Source organism: Pseudopodoces humilis, chromosome 9 (genome assembly GCF_049639895.1).
Source record: "Pseudopodoces humilis isolate 2021_Gansu_Grassland_sample_001 chromosome 9, ASM4963989v1, whole genome shotgun sequence".
Taxonomy (NCBI): domain Eukaryota; kingdom Metazoa; phylum Chordata; class Aves; order Passeriformes; family Paridae; genus Pseudopodoces; species Pseudopodoces humilis.
This window is the reverse complement of record NC_142208.1, coordinates 36,268,662-36,295,132: the sequence shown is the minus strand read 5'-3', so window position 1 is coordinate 36,295,132 and position 26,471 is coordinate 36,268,662. Positions and strand designations below refer to the sequence as shown.

The 26,471-nt window shown below is 41.3% G+C and overlaps 2 protein-coding genes across 12 annotated transcripts in view; both read right to left on the bottom strand.

Moving 5' to 3' along the window:
• Positions 1 to 9,865, bottom strand: part of ALDH18A1 (aldehyde dehydrogenase 18 family member A1) — a 34,555-nt gene extending 24,690 nt beyond the window's left edge. For 2 of the 10 annotated variants that reach the window (XM_005528857.3, XM_005528858.3), the window contains exon 1: positions 9,810 to 9,865. The gene's annotated coding sequence lies outside the window, so the exon portion shown is untranslated. The other 8 variants (XM_088059485.1, XM_014257732.2, XM_088059483.1 and 5 more) reach the window with 8 other exon arrangements.
• A 1,836-nt stretch (positions 9,866 to 11,701) lies between these two features.
• TCTN3 (tectonic family member 3) lies at positions 11,702 to 25,480 on the bottom strand. Of its 2 annotated transcripts, XM_088059486.1 has the most exons (13): positions 25,283 to 25,480; positions 24,485 to 24,606; positions 21,704 to 21,834; positions 20,683 to 20,791; positions 20,489 to 20,607; positions 19,586 to 19,621; positions 19,165 to 19,239; positions 18,936 to 19,061; positions 17,729 to 17,824; positions 17,433 to 17,530; positions 16,734 to 16,899; positions 15,872 to 16,009; positions 11,702 to 12,627 (listed from the first exon to the last, which is right to left on the bottom strand). In XM_088059486.1, the coding sequence occupies exons 1-13, from the start codon at positions 25,447 to 25,449 to the stop codon at positions 12,406 to 12,408; spliced, it is 1,605 nt and encodes a 534-aa protein (XP_087915612.1). In that variant the 5' UTR covers positions 25,450 to 25,480; the 3' UTR covers positions 11,702 to 12,405. The 2 variants fall into 2 exon arrangements, with proteins under 2 accessions (XP_087915612.1, XP_087915613.1); XM_088059487.1 differs by lacking the exon at positions 19,586 to 19,621.
• Between the last annotated feature and the right edge of the window lie 991 nt (positions 25,481 to 26,471).

Sequence of the window (26,471 nt, the reverse complement as noted above, 5' to 3'; positions counted from 1 at the left end):
TTTTTTCATGGAGAAGCCTGGAAGAAAAAGAAAAAGTAGAGAGGTTGCATCATACAGATTTCTCTGTATAACCCACAACAGAGCATCTACTAAACTTCACATGAATCTATCTCAGCCCTATTCAATATAGGAAATATGCTCATGCACTTTTCCCTGAGCACTACCAAATTACAAGATCTTATCCATGATTACAGGCAAGGACACAAATTTCCAAGCACTTGGCATTAGTTTCCCTTGACTGAAACTAAACACTCAGGATTCTTCTAACTCTTAAATTCACTAGAGCAAGTACACAGCAAACGAGGGATACAAAATTAGCCATTTCCTATGACAGGTCTAGTGCAAGCAATGCATCTAGTCTCATCAAGGAAACAAACCAGATTAAGAAGAATCCAGTTCTCTCAGACAGTATTTAAACCACAACACCTCTCCTCCTCCTTTCACAAAACTTTGTTTCCTTTACTTGCTTTCAATCTATTTTCCTGCACCATTGAAATAAAGCAAACAAAACTGCACAAACTATGGTACAGAGAAAGCATTGAAAAGAGGACAAGGAGACCTTAAAGTAACTGCACTGGAAAACTACAATTACAAATACCAGGACATTTACAGCACTGTCAGTTCTGGCATACGTGTACATGAACACGTGAAGGGGCCTCATTACCCTGTATCAGTGTATTATTATCCCTCATTATGACCCTTACCAAAATATACCTCTGCATTAGACAAGGCAGCAGCCAACACATAATATTCCTCATGTTTGGCCTAGTAAAGCTTACACTGCATGACATTTTAATAATATTAATCTTCAGTGTCCCTCCAGTTCTGCATTTCATCTGAAATGGCAATACTGGCCACTGCCATGATGAGGCAAAGGGCTCTGAGCAGATCGTGCAACTAAGCAAATAGTCAAAGTTTTCTTCTCATAACAGGGTAAGCTTAAAGAACCTGGGGAACAGTACTAACTAGACATTCCCCCTTTGAACCCTTACCAGGCACCTCATGTGCCTGCCTCCGGGGTTACACAGTTCCCACTATTCATGTTTCAGCCTTCCACCTTGAAGCTCACCTTGACCTCTACTGTCAGACACTGTCTTCTCAAGAGGGTTTTATAGCTGGGTCTCAGAGAGATGCTCAAAATCCAGCAGCCCCTTACATGAGCTGGTAAACACCAGCTTCATTATCCAGAACCCCTTCCACCATAAATACCATAAGTGGAATTGCCCATTCCCCTTCAGCTCCCTCTACAGACTATATGCCCCTGTAAGAGAAACAGGCACTCTGTCTGAAGTTTCACCTCCAGACACTTCCTGTTACCCCTCCTGTCAGACCTTCAACTCCTGTTATAGTCATAACCTTCACCTGGCACTTCGCTGTCACAGAATACAGACCCACACTGGCCAGATCAAGCTGTGCCATCTCCTCGGCTGCTCCTACTGATCTGCTGGAGAACCACTTCACGTTCTTACTACAGGCTGCTTGCAACTAAGAACGACCTCATCCTTCTGGAAGACTGTCTCCTGCTTCCCTTTGCCAGAGACAACTTTGCCAAAAGCAGGTAGACAATGAAGAATGAGAAGCGTCAGACAGTGTGGATCTTTTGAAGGAAAAAAGATTAGAAAAAATAGCATGTTTCTGAAACTAGCTTGTGAGAAAAGGCAAGGAGACTAAGAAAACAGTGAGTTTAAAGCAGCAGCAGGTATCAGTATGTGAAATGGAAATGGATGCTGCCAGCAAGCACAGACAGAGCAGTTTATGGTATGATGCAAACTACAGGCTTTCTTTCAGGCTAATCAAACTCCTTTCTCTCCTCTCACTCAATCAAGGATTGAAAGTTAATTGCAATCCTCATTTTCCATTCCACTCACATTTCCACCACTTCCATAGCTGGAATGGTTCCGACATTCAGGGACAAACAAATTAAAAAAGGCATATAATTAAAAATATTTTTTTAAAAAACTTTCTTGCCCCATATGCAGGAAGCAATTAAAAAAAAAAAAAAAAGCAGCAAAATGCATTACTCAGGTATTTCTCCTAGCATCAGCTTAAATTTTTTTTTTCACTACCGTAAAAACCTAATTCTTCCAAACTATCCTCCAAACATGACCTTTAAAATTTTAATTTTTCTATTATATCTTTAAATAATGAAAGTTATCCTTATATTACTGCTCATAGAAAGCAATACCATGACCTAGTTTTCATGTATTATCATAAAACAGCTGTTAAGTAGCACAGTACATTTAGATGCTGTTCCAGATCAGTGTAAAGAGACCTAATTAGTTACCTTCCAAAGAAATCAGCGATCTGAAATCCTAAAACTTGTGCCTTGAAAAACAAGTCTTCAGTCTGTTAGCAGCAGAACCATAGCATGTCCACAATTATTTGCAGTGAATTAATTAAATTAAACTAAAAATAAAATTAAATAAACTTTTCCCACAGTTTTATAAATAAAGGCAAGTGGAAAAAACCTGGAAATCAAACTCTGATCTATAGAACTATTTTGTGAAACACTTAAGCATATAAACAGACATAAATCAAGTTCAAAGGCAATGCACACAATTTCTATGAAGTGAGTCTTTCCCATAACAAAGATTTTAAGTCCTCTGTAACATTCAGAGGCTTTTACTATTTAAAGCACTTCATTACCTTACCAACTGAAACTTCCGCAAGGGGAAAAAAAAGAATAAACCGATCTGCAGCTGTTCGCGCAAAATTTCACCCTAGAAACATTCCTAGAGGGAAGCCAGTTCAGAAGAACTGACTAAAATAAAGGAAAACTTCAAATAAATAGCCTTTATAGCAGCCCGCGTATAGGTTCACCCGCGTTCTGCAGATGGTATACGCACGAAGAGGCAACTCAAAGGAGCAAGTACCGTGCGATTCCTTTCTCTCAGGAACACAGTACTGCCAGCACCTTGTCCTGGCCTCGGAACCCTTCCGAGTGCCTCACAGGCCAGCACCTGCAGGAGCTTGCCGCTAGCCCATTTTGCCAGACCCAGTCTATAAATCAGTTCTGCAGCACAAGAGAGGTTGTACAGCAGCAGCACCGGCGACAGGGCCGGGCCCCCGGCGGTCTCCCTGCGGAGCGGCAGCCGAGGGGCCGCGCGGGTCTCCCCGGGGCTTTCGGCCCCCGCGCGAGCGCCGCGAGCCCCGAGAGCGCCGCGAGCCCCGAGCACCGCGAGCCGCGCGCTCCGCACCTGCCGCCTCCTGTCGCGGGCCCGTGAGCAGCACGCGCAGGGACCCGAGCTGCGCCCGGGCGCGCTCCCGCCACCACGCCCCGCTGACTCGCCGCAGCCAATCCCCGCCCGGCGCGGCCTCGGCCGCAGCCAACCGGCACCGCGGCAGCAGCCACGTCACGTCCAGCCGGCCGCCGCTTCGCCCTCCCCGCCTCGCGCGCTACCGGCAGATGATGTAATTTCGCTCCACGTTGCAGCACAAAATCCTGGCATTTGCAAGTTACAGCATTAACAACTGTTTAGTCTGGCTCCACACTAGTCCAGACAGTCCTACCCACGGCACAAGCGCTGAGCCATGTCCCACAACGGCATCCCTTAACCTGGATTCTCCTCGCCCTCACACGTTTGCAGTCTGGTGCAGACAGCAGATGAAAGGGATCTGCAGTCAGTCTTCTGAGAGCGGCTTTAGCTCCTTAGGCCGTTTACATCCTTCTGTTATAGATACAGACTATATTACGGGCTTTTCACAAATATTAAAAAGAATGTTATATGTATAAGGTTAGAAAACTTTGCTGTATTATAGTTTCTTCTATTTCTGTTATTGATGAAACTTAGAAATAGCGGTATAATAGATATATGTTAAGCTATAACATGATATTAAAACAAAAACTACTTTTCTTTATATAACCCAGAGACTAAAAAAATAGTCAAAGACTCCCCCTGCATTCTTAGATTATCTTATGTAGATGAAGATAGCAATCCTCCAAGTCCTCCAAGAGAAAAATTTATTGCAGCTGTTATCAAGAAGTGTAACATCCGGCAGCACCAAGAATATTAATCTATTAGGAAGGGGGTGAGTCAAAAACTAAACAAAAAAAATCTAAAATTTAATAAGAATGTTTGAATTATGTATAAAAAGTTATGAATATGTAGTAGAGTTTGTTTTTAAGAGACAATCCTTTGTTAGCAAAGTGTGCTCTCGACTGAATGCAGAGACACCCGGCCGTATTTGTATATTTTATTTTTATCTCCTAATTGTCTTTCTATTAAACTTTTTTAATTCTATATAAAAAATATGTAAACCTAGTTTTTCATGCTTTCTTTCCTCCATTACAGCCTCAACCTCTTCGCAAGTGCAAGAGTGCTGGCTTTGCTTTCCACTTACCTCCCATATCCCATTTGAATTCACTTCTGAATTAAGAGAATCGTGTAATTTAGAACCACAGAATATCCTGAGCAGTAAAGGACCCACAGGGATCATCAAGTCCAGCTCCTGGCCCTGCACAGGACAACCCAAATCATCACATCACATGCCTGAGACTATTGTCCAAATGTGCCTTGAGCTCTGTCGCCTTGGGGCCATGACCACTGTCCCGGGGAGCCTGTTCCAGTGCTTGACCACCCTCTGGGAGAAGAACCTTTTCCTGATGACCAGCCTAAACCTCCCTTGACACAGCTCCAATGGTTTCCTCAGGTCCTGTCACTGGTCACAGAGAGCAGAGGTCATTGCCTGTCCCTCCACTGCCTCTGGGAAGAAGCTGCAGAGTGTAATGAGGTCTGCCCTCACTCTCCTTCAGACTGAACAAGCCAAGTGCCCTCAACAGCTCCTTGTATGGCTTTCCCTGGAGACCCTTCACCACCTTTCTAGCCCTCTTTTGGATGCTCTCCAATAGCTCTGTATCTTCCTTATGTTATGGTGCCAGAACTGCACACAGTAGGTGTGACCTGTCCACACTTAGGAATTTGGAAAACAACTTTAAGATCATTGAGTCCAACCACAAGCCTAATACCATCAAGTCCACCAATCCCTGCCTGCAGTGGCCTTTGATGCAGCCAATCTGCAACCATGGTGACCCTAATCCAACCCTAAGTGTCACATCTACACAGCCAGGAAGAGCACTGTCAGCTGCCACAGGCACTGCCGGTTGCTTTAGAGCCCTCCAGGGATGGTGACTTTACTGCTGCTGTGAGCAGTGAAAGGGTGTCAGTGCCTGACCACCCTTTCTGTGAAGATGTTTTTCCTAATATGCAACCTAAACATCCCTTGACGCTTCCTGAGGCAATTTCCTCTTGTCCTGTCACTGGCTCCTGGGGAACAGAGCCAGACTCCCACCTGGCTGCATCCTCCTGTCAGGGAGCTGTACAGAGCAAGGTTACCCCATGAACCTTCTTTTCTTCAGGCTGAATGCCCTCAGCTACCTCAGATGCTCCTCATAAAACTTGTGCTCCACACCCTTCCCCAGCTCCATTCCCTTCTCTGGACACACTGTAGTCCCTCACTGTCCTTCCCACAGTGAAAAGCCCTGAAACTGACTTCAGGATTAAAGCTGCAAGCTTCACCAGTGCCCAGTAAAGGGCAATGGTCACTGCCCTGGGCATGTGACCACACCATGGCTGATGCAAGCCAGGTGCCATCAGCGTTCTTCATCACCTGGGCTCATGTTCAGCCACTGTCAACCAGCACCCCCTGGTCCTTTCCTGTTGCGCACTTTCCTGTCATTCTTCACACAGCCTAGAGCATTCCATGGGGTTGTTGTCATCCACGGGCAGGACCAGCACTTCACCTTATTAACCCTCATACCACTGGCCTCGGCCCATCAATCCAGCCTGTCCAGATCCTTCTGCAAAGCCTTCCTGCACAACAGCAGATAAACTCTCCTGCCCAACTCAGTCTCATCTGCAAGCACTCATCACTGCAATTGGTCAAAACAACGAATCTACAGTTTTTCATCTTCAAAGACACCGCAAAATCCACAGTAGTCCCGCAGTTTAACTCAGACACTAGTTACAGTGTTTTCTGTCTTTACCTATGTTATATTACCACTGTTATATTCCTATTAGAATTCAAACAAATTCCCACAGTATCAATTCCCATATTGTTGCAAGGGAGTTGTTCTGTGGGCTATTTTTGTTTATTTGTTTGGGGGGCTGTTTATTTTTTAGTTTAGTTTAGTTTTTTTTAATTGTTAACACATCACCTTCTGGGATCAGGAAACAATCTTAAATGAAGGTCTCAAAATTGTGGAGAAAACTTCACAAAAAATGAAGAATATTCAAAGTGGTGGGAGATAGAGATCAAGACCTTTGGAAAAACTTCAGTGTCTCAAGAATTAACAGAAAATCCAACCCACAATTTTCTGATGTTAACATATCAATTTCTCCACACAAGGGAAATTAAACAACTCCCTCAGCTCCCCCTATAAAGAAGAAAAAATACCAAAACCACGAGATCCTCCCCATCCTCATCCCTCCAAAAAACCCCAAACAAGTAAGAAAAATACCCCAAAAATAAGGCCTTCACTTTGTTAGAAGACTATTTGGAGATCTTTACTTTGCCAGAAGTAGAATTTGGTTTAATCATCATAGTGCGTGTAAGCCCTTCTCTCCCCTCCTCCCCACTCCAATTATTAGCAACTACAAAATAAAACCAATGACAACACCGGAATGTTGGTGACTCACTCACAAAAAAACCCAGAACCGTGATTAAAGGTATATCACAGCAGTTGATTTTTTTTTTTTTTTTTTTTATTAAGACAAGCCCTTTTTTATGGTAAGTCAAGTCTTTCAGGAGGCGAGCTTTGCTGATTCTTGTGGGTCCCTTCCAACTCAGAATATTCTGATTCTGTGATTCATTTTCAATAGCTAACAAGAAATGGAAATGCTCTCATTTGCTCAAACACTCTCACCTGGCCAATTTTTAGCATGTGCAACTACTTTAAATTGTGCTTCCAAATAAAAAGCAACAGGTTCCCCATAACCATTGCAGATACTGAGATGCTGCTTTTCTTTTTTAGATACTCAAATAGGTGTTAAATGATGCAAAAAAGAAAATGCATACAAAATAAATCAGTACTTTCATTTGCCACATGAAACCAGTAGTTTTTATGGAAGGATCCTTGTTAGTGGCAGGGAAGCCTAGATTTCCTACATGGTCAGCAGTTACTTACCTCAGTGTACTTCAGAGGCATACTAAGAATCGTGCAATGTAAAACTGAGGTTTCAGACAGTTAAAGCGTCTGAAGTGAACCTTCAGTAATCCTAAAGAGAGTTCCATCTTCAAGAAAAAGCATGGAACTATCCATGCTGATCCAACCTGATGGTAATAATCATATGTGTAGGCACACATGCTTCAGTCCACCTACCTGCATCCCAGCCATAATTGCACAAAACACCAAGTACATCTCTGTGCAAATATTTTATTCCCCAGCTAATTAAAAAGACCAAAAAAAAATTAAATTAAAAAAAAAATCACAGAGAGTAGCTGCTTTAATCAAACTTTCTAAGTGAGGAACATAAGGAGAGGTTAATTTTATCAAGCATGATTAAACCACTAACAAACCTCAAGATAGGATTAGTTAGCATCTTTCAAGCATTTCCTTCCTCCTAACATCTCTCTACTCTTGCCTCAATCAAATCTTGCTACTTTCTTCTGTGTTTTGAGCACTGAGCAGCAAAAAAACAGGTTCCACCAGCTGCTAAGATGAAGATGACACAACTAGCATCCCAGTTGTGTTCTAGTTTCCCTACATCTATCAAATGAAGGTTGTACAATTGACAGACATCACTCAGGAAAACAAGTAAAATAAAACAAAACTCATAGGTAGAACAGCAGTCTGTCAGATGCCCAGATAAAGTACACAGGTAGGACAAGAAAGCAACCAAAACTAGTTGAATACTATCCTAGTTTCCAGCTTTGTGGAGACTGGAGTTATTCACCTTGATACCACTGGTGATTTTACAGACTTGCAGTGCACCTACCTCCTCATTGCTCCATCTGCTGTCATGCTCGAGTTGTTCCTGAACAATTCTAGTACCAGAGATGCACCAGTTTTGCCACACCTTCTGATCAAAGCTGCAGTTCCTGTCCCCAAGCAAGATAGCTTGTTCATGGTAATATTCTGCTCAGAGACTGACCCACCCATCTATGCAGGTGAATATTAGCACTAGCATGAGAGAAGCACAGCGTCACATTCCTTTGACTATACTGCCACTAATGCACCACCATAGGATGCTTTTTCTTTCCTTATATCAAGACTATTTAATATGTGTAATGATCTCCATTGCTCTTCCTCCACCTCCCTGATTAGCCCAAACACAGTGCTGCATGCTACCCAAGGAAGAGTCCAGAACTGCAATAGAGAACAGAGTACTCAAATTTGGACAAAGAAAGGATTAATATAATGGCATAATGTGGTCTTTTATTCTGCCTTTCATTCCTTAAGTGATAATTTCTACTACTCTATTTACTTTTTTCTTTCACTACATCTTGAACTGACTTTTCAGAGTACCATGCAGTGACTCTCAGATGTTTTCTTCCTCAGATGCTGCAGAAAAACATAAAAATGGCATTGCTTTTGTATTCCTGGTAACACAACATGCAATAAGAGCAGCTGAAGAATTACTGAAGCTATGCCAAAAAGATGCTTACTTTGCTACTGAACACAATTTTTATAAAAACCAGGACAAAACAGTAGCTTAGAAGAGCAAGGCAATACAGCAAAACAAAATAAATCAGCAAAGCAGTTTACATGACAAAAAATATTCACTGACACAAATATGGAACAGGTAATATTGTTTCTGAAGTGACTAAACATAAATACTTTACTACAGAACACAAAAGAAGAAAAGTTTATTTTAACCATTTGTAAATTTCTTCTCAGTATCCTCAAGAGCAAATCTGGGAAGAGGAAGAAGGTAAACACTCCAAGTATCCATCAATTTTATGGTACAGAGTCAGCACAGGTGTAAGCACATGGAAAATTTTTATAAGCACATGGAAATATTTGAGATATTTTTCATTTGAAAAAATAAAACTCTTGACTTCATAGTAGAGAAACAGTTGTCAAATAATTTTGCTAAACCATGTAAACTTTGCTTCTTAAGTCTCCATTATCTAGAGTTTGATTACTCTTTTCAGAGGGCTTTCAGGTTACTTAAAAAACCCTCTAATCTGATCCTGTTCTGTCTGCTGTGAAGAAACAGTACGCGAAGAACACAGGCTTATCACAAAGTCAGGTCAAAACCTAGGGAGTGACTGTTAGCTATCACTCAAGTGTCAGGAGAGCTTAAATATTTTCTTTGGGCATGAAAAAATCTTGTAAGTAGGAACAAGAGATCGGCAAGGAAAGAGAAACCTCACGAGGAGCAACAGCTCTGCGCTCCAAGATCTCCGGATGGATGAGGCCCGTGCAGCTCTTACCAGTTCGTCTGATGCTCGCAGGGGATTAAATTGCGATTTCCCGGTCACTGATTTAAATTTAATTTGCTGCCGGTCACTGCCTGCAGCAGTAACGCTCTGAGACCGCCGAGAAAAAGTGACCCCAACTCGGTACGCCTCCGCAAAGTCTGCCGGGTCCGAGAGACCCGGCGGTTCTAAGGCTGAGCCCACTTCTCCTTTCCCTCCAGAGCCCTCAACCTTCTAGCACGAGCGACACAGCAGCCGCTCCCGGTTTTCCACGCCGAAGGAGAACGGGCAGCACCGACGGACGGCGGGCACAACCCAGCCCTCCGCGAAGGGACCCCCGCGCTCCCTCTGCCCGGCCAGGCCGGGTCCACTTCTCCGCTCCGGGCAAAGGCTGCTGTGGCCAGCTGAGCTCGGCGCTGCCCTGCCCGGCTCGACGCGTCCCCACTCACCCGCCTGGCTCCGCACGGCGCGGCCCCGCTTCTCGCTGCCTCCGTCACTGCCGCGCTACGTCACTTCCGGCCCCGCCCTGCCCGCGACCTCCACAATTGCTCCTGCTTTGAAATCTACCTCTTCCCAAGAATCGAGGGTTATGTTTGGAACGGACTTTAAAAATTATCTAGTAAATATCGTCTTCACTCGGACAGTGTAAAAACAGACCTACTGCCTCAAAAAAGGGCGATGTTGGAAAGATGGCTGTAGCTAGAATGCTGACAGAAGAGAAATTTCAGAGTTTTGTCTCAGCCTTTTGACATGGAGTACAAACACTCCATTCCTGTATATCTGACACGTGAGTCTGCCTTGTGTGTGACACTGTCATAATGTTGCCTGATACCGAATTGCAACACAGGCTATTTCACATCAGGCGGGTGGGAAAAACACAACATGACAAAGTAGACGTGAAAATGCTGCCATAGAAAATTGCAGATTCTAAAACCCACAAGAACTGCTGTCACACAGCTAGAATTTGAATCTGCCTCAATTCAGGCTGGACAAGGTCATGGACAAGCTTTTCTTTCCAGCTTTATTTCTTGCTATGACAAAATGTGAAAGGAGCCAAACATGAGCTAGAAAATAAGACATGTTGTAGGTTAGATAATTAGGGTAGATAATTACAATTTAAGGTGATACATTCTTACAGCATCTTCAAGTATTTGCAGCCCAAAGAGTAAACAGTACCTCTGTGGTTACACCTAAGTGAATTAACTGTATAACATAGAAAACAAGGATGCCAGATCCTTTTCATTCAAGCCCTACCTCAACACATCTAGCACTGACATGTGACATTTGGGAAGTTTCTCCAGCTAACCCATTGTAATTCAGTTACTGTCACCTCTAAATTAATTTCCTGGATTCCACAAATTAGGGACATGAGAGCACATGGGACACACTACTAATATGTTCTGAGAAAAGCTTTTCAAAGGTATTACAAGCACATGCAAGAAGCCACATGTATCTAAAAATCAAAGGTTGCTGCTCTACTGTGTAAGAGTACCATCCTGTGTAATACTGAAATGCACACAGTTCTGAATGTTCACACCAGCTTGGTTGCTCTGCCCCAGAACAGGAATCAATGGAAGCTGCAGACACTTGCATGGAATTCATTCCCAGCTAATAAATCATGCAAACAATCACAAATACATGACATTAACCTTGAAGCTTTTAGATGTGCTATAGTTTTGTTTTATTCATGTTATCTCCTTGTGCTGGTTTTGCATTAATTGCATTAATATCCTGACTAATTATAAGTTTCTCAGTTTATTTTTGCACTCTTTTTTAAGTTTGTAATAAGCAGGAGCAACAGAATTGCTATGGGCAATATAGGTATAAAAGCAACAAATGCATTTTGTTAAAAGTAGGCTCTGATATTTTTGGCCCTTATTGATTCCATTGGAATACTCGGCATCAGATGGGGCAGATTTTTCCATCATCTGAAGAGGAGAAATAATAAAATCTTTTGCTTAAAAGATATACTTTCATTCAACAGCTTCCTGGAACAATTGTGCAGATTTCCTGTGTAATGGTAGAGGGCAGACTACATAATCAGAACACCACCTTTAACTTCAAAAACAATAAATGTATCACCTGGTCCCAGAGACCGAGCCCACAGGTAAGGTATTGCAGCAAGTTTCAGTCTTGTAATACAGCTACAAATTTTCCTAAAACATTCAATGTTTTAGCTTCAGAACTATTCACAAGACTCTCTGATGTGCTGCTAGAATTTTAGTGGTTATCATTTTCAGTTCAGTTCCTATGTAGAACAAGATAATGTTTTTCATCTAGGAAAAACTCTGTTCAGACCCATTTCTTACAGGGGAAAAAAAAAAAAAAGATCAGGAAGGAAGATGTTTTGACAAACCATGAAAACGCAACTTTATTTCAGGGTATGTGGCATTTACAATTACTTTGCTCTGTGCAACACTGTTGCTAATGTAAACATTAATTAAACCATGAAAATTTCAAGTGAATAGCTGTATTTGAAAAGACACAGAAAAGCAAGGTACAAAAAAGTGTCAGAGGTGTGGTTGTCATCATCTAACAAGGAGAGGTTAGGGGTGATTGGCACACATCTCTACTCATAAAATAAAAACTCAGGCCACCAGGGAGAGCACCTTTATTTTAAATCTTCGGTTAATTCCATATAGAAAAATCAGGTGCTTCTCCAACAGGGAGCTAACTGAAAGCAGCTCCAAAATGCTTTGATTGAACTTTGCTTCTCTCTCCATACTCCCTATTTTAGAGAGCATTCCTCATTTCTGGAGACACAGACTAATAATTTTAAGGTTCTCCTCCTTGTCCTTCGTTAATGCAATGCCCCTGGATCTCTACATTTCTCAAGTGTGTCACTGCAGTGATGTTCACAGATGGTTCACACACAGAGAATAGGGACCTGAGAGGACAAACTGTCCACATGGCTTATCCAAGAACAGAAGGCTCATAGGTATCACAAACATGGTATAAAACCTGATGACCAAAGTCCATCATCTGGATTGTATCCTGAATGTATCAATTTACTCACCAAACATTAAATACAGACTCCACCTATTTTCAAAAGCAGAAAATGCTAGACATTATCAGAATCAACAATAAATACCCAGCCAGATCACCTCTGTAACTTCTTTCTACATTCAGGGCCACCTTGAATGGGAAAAAGATGTCAAATGGGAGTTTCCAGTGCATTTGGGGCTGGTCTCGTGGAGGTTCTGGCCAATCTGTCATGTCAGTGAAGGTAACAACAGTTGACACAGGTACCATGCTCATGTTTAGAAACTGCAACAAGAAGGAAAGCAAAAAGAGTTTAGCAGTTTTAATACGAAAGGCATACCCTCCTCAGTTTCCTAATGGGGACTCACTGTAGATGACTGGCAAGCATGATGGCTTTGGGATTGTAGGAGTTGTGTCCTAAGTTTTCAGAGGAGTAAGCCCTCTTTCCCCAAACTGAAATTTAGCAGGTACATTGAGGGTGTAGTAAAGACCAGTAGCTATCATGCATCATATGCTACAGATCTCCAAACTGGCAGCAGTGACTCTAGCTGTGCTACAGTAAGCCTTCTACTCAGAGTAAAGTTAGTAATAAGAACACATGCAAGCAAGATTATTTTTTTTTTCATAAAAGATCACTTGGCTCTTTGGACAAGTGCTTGCTACCAGAAAGAACTGCCACAAGATGCAAATCCTATCAATAAATGTCAATAAATTAAAGCAGGGACCCAGTACAATAATAAATTTATTGCTCACATTCTAGGATGTTGTTTCAGGAAGGAGACAGAACAGTGAAGATCAAACAGGGGACTAAACCTCTAAGACCTCCGTTCTTTTCTGTTTTAACAGAATGCTGCAAGAAAACTAACACACTAGCTCTTTGAGCTACATGGAGTTTCATGGCTACCTCGGGCTGATTTAAGACCATGCTGCTGCCAAAAGAGCAACTGCCCCTGCCCCACTTCCCAGCTCTGCATGCTAACATTGAGAGGGCATTTACCAGCAGCATGCCTTCTTGTTAGCACTGGTTTAAGCCAACCTGTGAAATTACCACCTCATTCACTTCCCTGAGAAGAATTTCAAAGATTGCCTTTAGAGCAAAATTCTGTAGGAAGCATTCAAAAAATTGGCAAGAGAGCTCATGACTCTTAAGACAAAAATACTGTGACTGCTTATTGGGGAACTTCTGTGGTGTTCCTCAACGTGAATTAAAAAATATTTCTGTGCTTAAATAAAAAAGAAAAATAAAATGAACAATGCATTGGGTACAGTCCTGGTTCTACATGGAGTCTACAAAAAGGCATCATGAGCAGATTCCTTGTGCACCTTTGTACTTACAGCAGCAGTCCTGAGAGCATGGGGCACTTCAGCCACCTGTGGTCCATCCCCCAGGCCTGCTCTGCTGCCCAAAGGTGGCCCCTGAGCAGTTCCCATTCCAGAATGGCTACAAGACAATGCTGAGGCTGTTTGTTCTCTCATCACCTGGAAACTTCACTCACTTGCAATGTGTCCTAACATTCCTGCTTCCAGCAGTTTAACCCCTCAGTGCTCTCCATGCCAGATCAGCCCTTGATCACAACTCACCACTGCTGAGCAGTTTACAAGTAGAATTTCCCCAACACTTCTGATGGATGTAAATTCTCATATCAATGAGTAAACACACAATAGGCCAAACTGCCCTAGTCAACAAGAAGCCTCAAGATGATTGATTTAAGTGAACCTTCAAAAACTGCCTTAAAATCAGAGAGATTAGTGCAGGGAAAAAAAAAACTTAGACAACCCCTCCTGAGCAGCTGGGAGAAGGCAACCATCTGCAGTTTCCAGCATGCTCTTGTAGAGCTCTACATCATTTTAAAATGTCCTGTATTTTCATGAAGTCCAAATACAATTGTGATTAGATATTGTGGATGGATGTGGAAATCTGGGTGTCCTCCCTGGGTTCTCTGCTTTCTAGTCAGTTAGTTAGGCAACTTTCCAGTGGTGCCAGTGTTGTCTAAATAAAAAAAAAAAAATTCTCTAAAGAGTAATTAAAGGAACTAAAAGATAGTTCTCAGAGAGAGAATCTGTAGGCTAAAGCTGGGAAGTGACATAATTTGAAAGTAATGTGCAGCCTAGTATGCTTACAAATAGCTGCAATTCATAATTGCTGGCTATAGAGCAAGTTGGTCCTTTGCTAAAATGTCTTTACTAAAAACCTGAATTTGTGGATTGTCACTGATGAAGTCAGTACTGATTTTAATGGCACGGGCTTTTTTTGCTGCCAGAAACTTGCTTTCTTATAATTAGCTTTGCAATATACTTTAAAGCTCTAAAGTAATTTGAATCAGCTGCTCAAGCAAATCAAATCTGAATCTCATTCTTCTTGATTAGCTGAGGGATTTGCAGCCTGCACTTCTACTAGGAATGCAAGTCGTCTTCCTCAGACAGAAATTTTGTTAATGAAGCTGTGTAACAGGTGATTTAAAAAATATTTTCATGGAGTGGGGATATCAGCTTGCCTCAGGGCAATATGAGTTTTACTCATATTCCTATCCTCTTCTCTTCATGTACTTTACTTTGCAAGAAGGGACAACAAAGGGGTACTACGAGATGCATTCAAACAAGTGTAAAATCTCATTTAAATTGAGCCTGAAGTTCAAACAGTGTTAACAGATCAGACAGACACTTTCCATGTCATACCTCAGAGCCATGAAGATACCCAGGCGGGCATCAGCTGCTTCCCCTAAAGCCCTTACAGAGAAGTGTAAGCCTTGAAATATATCTGCTGCCCAAAAGACTATGTGACATCAAAAAAAAAAAATAATGACTGACACATGCTTGAAAAAGGCTGCTCTGCCCTCTGTGAACGTTTTAGCTGATACATTCCTGCTGACATCACAGTCACAGAATGGTCTGGGCTGGAAGGGACCTTTAAAGGTCACCCAGGTTCAAGCCTCTGCAATGAGCAAGGATGCCTTCAACTAGACCAGGTTGCTCAGAACTCCATCCAACCTAGCTTTGAATACCTTCTCTCTGGCTTACAGCCTTCCTCCCCAATTCTCCAAATACGCCGCCATCAGCATTAGTCACTTCCTCAGCTACCTGTTGGTGATTTCAGAATCTCTAGAGGAAGAGAAGTATCTTCTTGCACAGATTATCAGCATTCTGTGGAATCTGTGAAATACTACTCAACTCAAATTTCCTATCAAGGCTTTAAGAGACGACTAAATAAACATGGAGTTACTGAATGTTTTTAACTACAACTTTATACCAACCAAAACTGAAAGTTTAAAGACCGAGTCCTTAAGTGGCAGAAAGTGGTTTAGGGTTGGAAAGAAGGTACCTTTTCCAGTTATGCAACTGAGTGAGGACAGCACTGAAAAGACCACAAGACAACATTCCTCTACAGAAGGCTACCATTGCAGCCAGACAACTGTTAAAATTCAACAAACCTCAACTTAGTTTCAAGACCATTTGATTCCTTGGTTCTTAAATAAACTGCAAACCCCCTTTAATTACCTCTGTGTGTGAGGGAGGGCTTTTAATTCCATACCTTGAGGGGGTGACACTGGTAGAAATGCCGTGCACCCAGTATTTGAGCTTGTGGGTTGGACAGGAGGCCCACTCTAGTCCACAATATCTGTATCTCCAGGGTCACAGGAACCATACAACAGGAAGTGCAATTCACAGCCTGAAAATAAAATATAACCTAATCAAATCAATCTAGTGCTTGAAAAGTAATAAAGGACCATTATGGTCAAAGTCTAATATTTTGGATAATATAGGTCACAGAATCTGAATCAATCACTTCAGCACTAACTCCATAACTTCTGGTCAGGTCAACCACACATCTTGGAGCTACATCCATGTCACTGCCATCTCAGTTCCAATTAGAATTTGTCTCAGCTTTACCACTTGGATTTCACATTCCACTTAGCCATCCCCCCACAGATTAACAATTATTACAATACAGTTGGCTCACAAACTTTAACCTTATTAGGTAATATAATAGGATACAAATAGCCCTACAAAAATATTCCCTAATCTGGAAAAGCAGAAAGGATTATAATAATAATTAATCAGAAGTAACCAGCTACTATCAGTTCCAAAAGGCTGTCAGAAAACTATATAATGGAACACTGGATTCAGTATTTAAGTCTTTTTGCCCATTTAAATAGCAGGAACAGGATTCTAGAGATAGGAAATCTGTCAGGATTTGTTGGGGGTTTTTGAGTGGTTTTTTTGTTAAGTACTCTAATAATATGAACCATAATGACTGCTTACACATATCAAGATCCCTGTGAATCACAGGATCATTATACAACAAGAAGTCCAAGAAACCCCCACCTCCCTGAGTCAACACAAAGATATGAAAGGAAAAATATTTACAGATGGTCTTTTTGCATTCGTATTACCTGCACACTGCAGTTCTGAATCAGAATGGTCATCCACTCTTCTGCCTGGGTTGAATGAGCACTGCCAGTTACAGCAAAGTCTCCTGTTCTGTTCATCCCTTGAAAAGCCTCGTATAACTTTTGCTGCATGTAACTACAGTTACTGTCTTCCAGTATTGGGGATAGGCTGGAAATGAGAAAAAAACACCTCTTACAAAGTGATTTCTAGGACAAAAAAAAACAAAACCCAAAACACTACCAACATCCTTTCTCTGCAATAAGTATTTCTTCTGCTCTTATATGAGTAAACAAGTATTGGTATTAACAGATGCAGTTTCAAGCCTCTCTGCAATGAGAAAGGAGAAAAATATGGAAGGGTAATAAGAAAACTGGCAGCTCTTTAGCTATCTTATCGCATCAGTGGTCCTACACCTGCCCTGTCAAAAGAACAATCCAAATCATCAAAACAACCACTTTTTAAGATTTACTCCTCAGCTCTACTCTTGCCCAAGACATACTGTCAGACTAGAGCCTCAAAATGTCCAAGAGGACCTTCACAATATTCAGATTATTCTAGCAGTCCACCATCTTTCCTATATTTAAGTTCCCTTAGGAGTATATGAAAGATCTTTACAGACCCACTGGTGACCTCAGGGACTCACATGCTAAGTGAGTCCACAACTTCTAACTGTAGGAAAGTTCTGCAGTGTATGTTGTTACCTGATTTTGCAGCCTGTTCTCATATTCCTTCCAAATTGTACTGTGTGTCTGAGGAACTGTGAACAGCTTCCATCACTTTCACTCCTTAATATGCTCATCTGACAGACTGCACATCAAGAAACCAAACTAAAGTATAAACAGACAACATACAACACTCATCTTGTATTTAACAGTCCACTCACCCCCATACTCCTCCTTATCCCTATCAGGGCACTATAAAAGTCCAAACAGTGCAGTACCAGAAATCAAAAAAAAAAACCAGTGATAAACAAAAACTCATAGCAGAAAAAGGATACGTGTTGCATGACACCACTGTTGGCAATCAACAGTGGTGCTCCCGTGATATAGCCAGGGTTTCCACTTCTAGGCAACATATGAGAAAGAGTCCTGGTCTACAAAGACGCAAAGGGAAGAAATAGAAAAAGAGGAAAATATTAACACCAATGACATCCATTCATCTCCAAAGATCAAAATCACATTCTCAAAAATGTAAATGTAAGCTGTGTTTTGAATGACTGACTATTATACACTACTTAAACTGTTTCCAAAGACTCTTTCTTACCTGGCCAATTTAATTTGCAGTCCAGGAGGTAAAAAAACTAAATGTCAGTATCCTGAAATGTGGATAATACCAGGAAAGCTCTCAATACAATAAATTACTATTGTTCAACGTTTGTCTCTGAGGAAGTGAATATACGAGTCATGGCAATTCTTACAGAAGAACTGCAGAACAAACCCTGCCTTGACTGATTCTCAGTGGATCATTCCACTTCTAAATCACCATATGCCAAGAGCCTCTTGTAACTTTCTTTCCTGCTTCACAGGCAAAGTTAAGTAAGTACCTGGAATAAATTTAGTAACTTCGTTCACAAACACTGGACATGTCAGAGACAGCCCTAGTTTCAACCCCTTCCTTCACAAGGCCATTCTGCTGACTTACCTCATTCTCTTCCCTTCTACCCCCCAACAATCAAACAAACAAAACCCAAGAACAACAAAACCCCCCCAAAAAATAAAAAAACCCCAAAACCCAAAACAAACCAAACCAAAAACCAAACCCCCTCAAAAAACCCAAACAAAAAAAACCCCAAACAAAACAAATCAAAAAAGCGCCAAAAAGCCCCAGACCAAACCAACCAAACCAAAAAACCCACCCTCAAAAAAAACCAACCAAAAACCCCCAAACAAACAAACAAAAAAAACACCTAAAACCTAACACCAAACCAAGAACAAAAATAGTCATATAAAAATAATCAGCTCCTTGAAATTTGTGCAATGAAAGACTGCATGCTTGTGCTGAGCCCGAATTTTTCCACTAGCATGGTTTACTTGAGACCAGAAATGCCTCCCCTCCTGTCTTCAACCACCTGCACCCCAGGGTTCTGTTACTACTATACCACAGTGACACTGCTCTAACCTTTCCAGGTCTCATCTGTACAAAAATGAGTTGCAAGCTACAGACTACAAACTTGGTAAAATTCCAGGGAGGACAGGCATACTAACCCAGAAGTGCATGGTGAAGCGCTGCTGCAGAGAGGATCTGAAGTTCCCAGAGATGTTGCTCACTTTGAACTGGACAGAAACACTCTGAATTCCAGTTGTGCCACTATATTCTATATCATAGATCACCTGAAAATCCAATTTAGAGAACAACAGGAGACAGAGTAAGGTAATAGGGCAATGACTTTAGGCTTGTGTTAAGCTGCTCTAAAAGGAAAGAAGATTCACATACCTCAGAAACAACATTGATGCATGTGTCGTCCTTCATGTGGGGAGCTCCAGGTGGTGAGACTGCAGTGACATTTACCTGGAGATAGTAAGCATATTAACAATTAGTAATTACTTAAAAGGAGGGTGCATTTTTTACTCTTTTTCACTGCTTTTCCATCCAAGTCAGACTTACCTCCCTGCTGTAGCTGTGATGTAGGGGCACATCACATTGCTCCAGATCCCCAAACTTCTTCCAAGAAAATAAGCTACCTTCCTGACTTTAGTCCTATCTATGCTCATTCATTTAAAAATATACCCTTACTTATGTCCTTTTTGTTTCTATAATGTCCTACTTTAGTCAAGAAAAATCCTGTCTCAGATACAGCACATTCCCATTTTCCCTTCAGAAGCAGAAATTCTTTTCATTGGCAACAGAGACTGACCTTCATGGACTGCATAATAGTGTCATTAATTGGGACCTGGGGAAAATAAACAAACCATTTTACAATACCAATAAAAAGCTATGTAAATTGCTGTGTTTGCAAGTGACTAAAGCCATAAAATCATTACAAAAGAACCTGAATATTATATTGACAAAATTACTTTGTTTATTCCAGATGTGAAAACTTGTCATCATTTTGTAATCTATAAATCACAGACATAGTCCACAGAAGGCATTTTAAAATACCAAAAGACAAATTCAAACTTGGCCCTGCTAATATATCCTCCTATTTACAATGTTGTTTTCTCTTGGAAAACCAGAAAAATTCTACAAGGTGAGAGGAGGCATTTTCATATAAGCATTCAGTTAAGACCAGCAGGATGAACCTAGAACAGTAGATTGGTTACTTTGAATTTATTGTCAGGATAAATAGTAGAGAAATTGATATGGATATAAATAGAGCTAATATTAATAAGGGGCCATCGGCCATCTATATGATCTTATCTACACTTTATGTAAAAAAACACCCTAATTCTTTACTGAGAACATGTACTGCTTGGTTGATCAAGCTGATGGAACAGACAGGAATACTTTGATAAACGGTCTGTTTAAAATGCAAGAGAATTTTAGATAAACCATTAGGACTAGGAAGTATCAATGAAGTACCTGTTAAATACATTCAGAATTTGCTAATAACAGAAATTTATTGGAAAGTAGTTTAAATTGAAGGATTATCACAAGTAATGACATTTTTGACAGGTTTCCCAGCAAGAAGCTCTCAGCAATTTGAAGATCAGGGATGACATACCGACTCCAGTTTTACAATTACTTGAAGTCTCAGTGGAAGGCAATGCAAAGTCAAACAACTAAGATTTTGAACAAAATCATGAAATATGAAAAGCACCTTTAGCACAGTGAAGTCACGGTAGTAGGAAGCAGCATCTAGAGCAGGGTCAGTCACACAGCTCTTGCTCAAGTGGGCAAAAATCCGAGTACAGCTTGTGCTTTTACTGTCCAGGAAGCCTGGATGAGTTAAGACATGATAAAGAGATAAAACAGAAGCAAACCACCCTAAGATATTCTTCCCCCTTTACTAACCAGCAGGATTTCCATCAACACAAAGTCCACTGGGTCCCATTTTCACTGGCTGTCTAAGCATGCTCAATACGGATGAAGAATCAAAGTAGATTAGGATTGGATCACCAGCCTGAAAAGACAATTAGGAGAAATCACAAAGTTACAGCAGAGTACTAAGGCCAAGGGCAAGAGACAAATCTATACTTTGTGTACAGACAGCTTTGTCTAAAAGGTTGTCAAACCTCTTATATACAAGGCAACTGACTGGAAACTTTTTATACACTAAGGAATAGAAAGTACGGCAAGATAAACAGTTCAACAATGTGCTCTGGTAACCAGGAGGGCCAGTGTACAGTGTACACCCAGATGGGGTGCATCTGGCTCAGCATCCCCTCTGAAGGGAGGCAATTGTTCCATTCTACCCTGCATGCTGATATAGCCTCACCTTGAGCCCTGAGAGCACTTTTGGGTGCCATAACATAAGCCATAAAGCTATAGGAGAGCATGCAAAAAAGGTTTACAGAGATGATAAAGGGTCTCCAGGGGAAGCCATACAAGGAATGACTAAAGTCGCTTGGCTTGTTCAGCCTGAAGGAGGCTGAAGCTATGCAGCTTCCTCCCGAAGAGCAGCCATTGATCTCTGCTCTCTGTGATGAGGGACAGGACCCAAGGAAATTGCTGGAAGTGTGTCAGGGAAGGCTTAGGCTGGATATCAGGAAAACGTTCTTCCACCAGAGAGTGGTTGGGCACTGAACAGCTCCTCAGGGAATGGTCACAGTCCCAAGGCTAACAGAGTCCAAGAAGCATTTGCACAACACTCTCAGGCACAGGGTGGGATTGCTGAGGCATCCTGTTCAGGACCAGCAGCTGGACTCGATGATCCTTTTGAGTCCCATCCAACTTGGGATATGCAATGATCCTATGATACTATGGTTTCTGGGTACAAAATAAGAATCTTTCAATCTGTTCTCATTAGACATCATTACAGACAGCTTTAGTAAAAGCATATGTGCAAATTGACTCCTATTTTCTTTCAACTCACACGGTAAAAAGCAGAGAACGATGGCTGAACTTGTGATGGTGCTAAGAAAGAGTGCCTGCCATACTTCTCTAAGAACTCCACAAAATTAGATTCTTCGATATCCTGTGGCTGTTGAAAATAGTTCAGCTTTGCTAGAGTTTAAAAAGAGGAAAAAAAAAATCCACCAATATTAACTTATTGGAAAAGGTAATAGTAAATACTGTGCCAATATTTTTAAAAGGAACAATTTAAGTAATTTTAAGATAGCTGGTGCCTTACTTTAATCCATAGTAACACTTCTAATAGGTTAATATGATCTACAAACACGATGATATCATGAGTACAGTTAATGGGAAACAGATATTAATACACAAAGTGACTTTCCAAAAAGCAAAAGACTCCTTGACAGCTACCTTAATACATGCTGTGATTTCTGTGAGATGCCCAAATTAAACACACACGAAATTTTAATTACAAAGCACTACCCATTTGTGAGTTCATTAAAAGCAACATTAAATGGATTAAAAAAAAATTATGTAAAACTGGCAATTGGTAATACTCAAGATAAGTATGAATAGACAATAGGCATTCTAAAAAAACTTACTTTCTGAAGGTATCTACAGTGATACCTTCCTGACCTGTGGTATTCAATGGTATGGTTATGACACTATAATGTACTAATTTATTACTGCTAAAGCACTGTTATAAAATGGCAAACTATTAAAGGCATGCTACATAGACTCATCCTAATATGAATAACTTTTCAATGCATTCAAATAAAGAATCTTGGAAGATTCAAGAATTACATATCCTACTGACAACAGGAACAAGTGGCAGTATACTCAATTACAGTAGTGTCAAAAAGAATTTACGTAATGCAGTAGATTTTGGATTTGGAGGGAAAAAAAGAACAGTAAAATTAGAACAGTAAAAATAGAACCTTAAGCTCTCAATATAGTTCTGCTGTTCAAGGGCAGAGCAGATGATCAAAGGTACAGCACAGATAGCAGAAACAAAAGCTTTTTAATATCCAAATACACCATGAATTAAGCAGACAACTAAATCGTTCAAGAAGAAAAAAAATCAAAGGAATATTAAGCTCCCACAAGGTTCACAAAACCTTAGTTTTGTGTTTGAATGATGTATCATCATTAGACTGAAAAAGAAAACATTTGCAGTTATGCTACTCACAGCCATTTAATTGATTTGGGACCCAATTCATCATATACTCTTCCATTATCAAAGCTGAATACTTGCTACTACATGTTAACAATATTACATAATGCAAAATACAGCTGAAAACTGGAAGGAAATACCTTCTTCAGGAAAACTTAAGAGATTCAAACTTTTTAAGTTTATATACTAAAGGGTATTTAATCTTGCAGAGAAAAGCAACATAGAATTTAATCTGCTAGCAATAGTTTCCACGAGGTGAAGTCAACCTGTGCATCACTTTCACCAGCCCAGATAATTCATTAGGGCTAGATTAATCTCTGGCAATGGTAGCTCATCACACCATCCTGGAAAAGCTACTGCCACAATTAGTTGAATAAAATATGTGTTCCTATATTTCCATGGGAGAGGCCACTAGGGAGAAGGCTGTTTCTACCAGAAAACATTATGATCCTTCAGGTGATCCCAAATAAAGTCTTCCCCATCCGTTCTTCAAACAACAAGCACAGAAAACGAAAAGGCCATGTGAACAGTGAATTCTGTTCCCAAGTGTGCTACAACTAACATATACATGCAGTCAAATGTTTAGGCCTCTTCAGTGGGCCTAATCGTGATAGATACATGGCCCAAATATCAAATGACTAAAAAAACTGGGTGCCATCTGGACACATATGATCCTTTCTGTGCATAACATTAAAAATTCAGAATCCTTTTAGTCTTACTTTCAGGATATTATGAGTGGTGTGGGAAAAGGGTAACATTTAGATTCCAAGTTGCAGGCTGAAAAGCCCAGGAGCCTGACAACACTTTAAGTTGTGTTTAAACCCTTATCTAAATTCATCTTTACTGTGAGACAAACTGAAAATTGGAATGGGTAAAGTTCTAGCACTACTACCTATCATGCTATATATTATGAAGCTCTCATAATTTCTTTGTTCTTCCTTGTATGCAAAGCACTCAGGCAAAAATCTATAAAGAGCTGAAAGCGGGACAAGTCAGTAAAAAGCTAACATTGTTTTGACTAGCTGTTGTACCTGTTCATCTCCTGAGTCCCTCCCAACCTAAAATACTCAAGATTTAGGTCAGAAGCAGGCAGAACTGTGGGTCACAACTCCCAGACAATAACTCAAAAATGTGAAACCACAGCAATTGCACTGAATGCCAGAAACAGGACTTTAAATCACTCAAATGTAATATAATGTGGAAAGCAGAAAGAGAAAAGAATGTTAATGGCATAGCCTACAGGATATATGATTACCAGTGAAAAAAATCATCACCAGCAGAGAAGAAAGGATGAAAATAAGCATATATAATAAAGAATCCAAGACACAATAAGAAAACACTTTCTGAAAATTATAGTAGTGGGATACTTCAAACATCAACCCTTATCTGCTCCTCTACATGTAGCCAACCATGTAAGGTATCTCAGATACATAAGCAGTTGATAAAGATTTGTGTTCAGCCAGAAACCAAATCCCTTAATAATAGTGTCTTTGGTGATTCACTATGGTCTCTCTGACACTTTAACGGCTAAAATAATTAGCAACAGTTATAACATGTAGTTCAAAAGAATATTCCCTAAGCAGAGACAATCTATAAACAAAATGTATGAAAAGAAAGATTGCTTACGGTCATCCAACTGCACACAGAACAGCAGATCATGTCCACCAGGATCAGAAACAATGTTTGTAGAATAAGGGATGTTACTTCCGAAAATGAGTGACTTTTCCACACACATTTGACTCACAGACCTGTAAAGACAACCCCCCCGCCCAGCTATAAAATGGACCATAATTGCATAATTTCGTGTTTTACATTACATAATGCCAACAACACAGTATGACTTTTCATCAGTTTAGATGAGCTGTTGTACAATCTGCACCGATAATCAATTACAGAAGGCCTCTCTTGTCATTGTAGTAACTTTGTGGACACTCGGTTAGTGTAATTAGAAATCACTCTGGAAGAAAAAGTGATTAAAAACAAAATCAGTGCACATATATTACAGCTCTTTTCGGTCCTCTTCACGAGGGCAATCTACAAAGATTAGGTTTTACTCCCTAATAGCTGAGACCGTCTTCCTCACTGACAGCATCTCGCGGTCTGTATTTGTTTGACCGCCTCCTCATAGCACTCCGAAGCTCCTTTTTCTTAAACCCAGACTTCCCAGCTCCCACCGCCAGCTGCCTCCTCACGGAGTAGCCAAGCCTCGCTTCATCTCGGCCACGGCGCTGTAGGCCCCGGGAAGCCTTTGCAGTCCCCGGCCCGGCGCTAAGCCGTCCCGGGCCCGGGTGCGCGGCAACACCACGGCCAAACACAGGCGGCCAAGCCACAGTTCCCGCCTGGGAGCCCGGCCCGCGCCCGGTCTCCTGGCCCGCCTGGGCCCGCTCCGGCGCCAGCAGCGGCAGAAACCCATCCCCTACCCACCTGCTGCCGCCGGAGCGCCGGGACGCGCCTGCGGGGCCGAGGGCGGGCGGCGGCAGCGGCGGCAGCAGCGGCAGAAGCAGCAGCGGCAGCAGCAGCAGAGACAGCAGCGGCAGCAGCAGAGGCAGCGACAGCAGAGGCAGCAGCGACACCGCACGGGAGCCGCCCATGGCCGCGCACCAGCGCCGGGACCCCGCGGGGCCGCAGCGCCTGCGCGGTCGCAAGGGGGCCGGGCAGGGCGGGGCAACGCTCTTCTAAAATAGCACGTTTAAAAGAGTTAATTTCAGGTAATTGTAGCAACTGTATGTTGACAACTACTAGAAATCGTCTACTGGTAATGAATTCATATTATGCCTGAATTCATGTTATGGCATGATGACTGCGCTAAGAGCAGTAGTGTCTAACGTGTCTAACATGAGCTACCCTATTCTGCTATCATTTAAATGATATAGGTTGAGTGGGTCACTAAGCAATCACTCCTTTACATTATGTTAGAGTGCACAAATTGGTCTGCCGAGCTGCCTAGGTAAAAACACAGTGTTTCACTAATTCTCGACTTTGTATCAAAAACATTTCTACTCAGTGGACCAGATGGGAGAAGATTCTTAATTTTGACATCATGAAAATTTTTCAAATTCAAACAGAATTCAAATTTCAAACAAATGCCAGAGTTTAGTTAAAATCCCACACAGATAAGTCCTGGGACAGTTTGGCTTTTATGCTTGTATCTTTCAAATGAAAATATTTTTTAGGTACTTTTTGTGAGGTTCTTTTCATGCAATATTTATTTAACATCTGAATCTGACTGGCACAATATAGTGGAGATTAAAAAGTCAGTACATGTTCAAGGAGTCAAATAAGGCAAATTCATGAAAGGAAGCACATCAAATGTCATTAAAAATGCAGTTACTGTAACAGGGCCTGCTCCAGTGTGTTGTTTCTGAGCTGTTGGAAGCTTCAGGGATTCCTTACTCTGGAAATATTGCAATCCCCCATTTGAAACTCTTCCTTAGCCTTCTACTGCTCATCTCTGCCAAAGGAAAGCTCACTGGTTAGGCCTTTGCTCTGACCCAGTTCCATTCCTGTGTTCAGTGTGTACTAGATTTTCATCAGAAGCCGAGATGGAGAAGAGGTACCTTAAGCCATTATTTTTTTGGCAAGTTAGGACAGTACAGACAACAGAGACATTGTG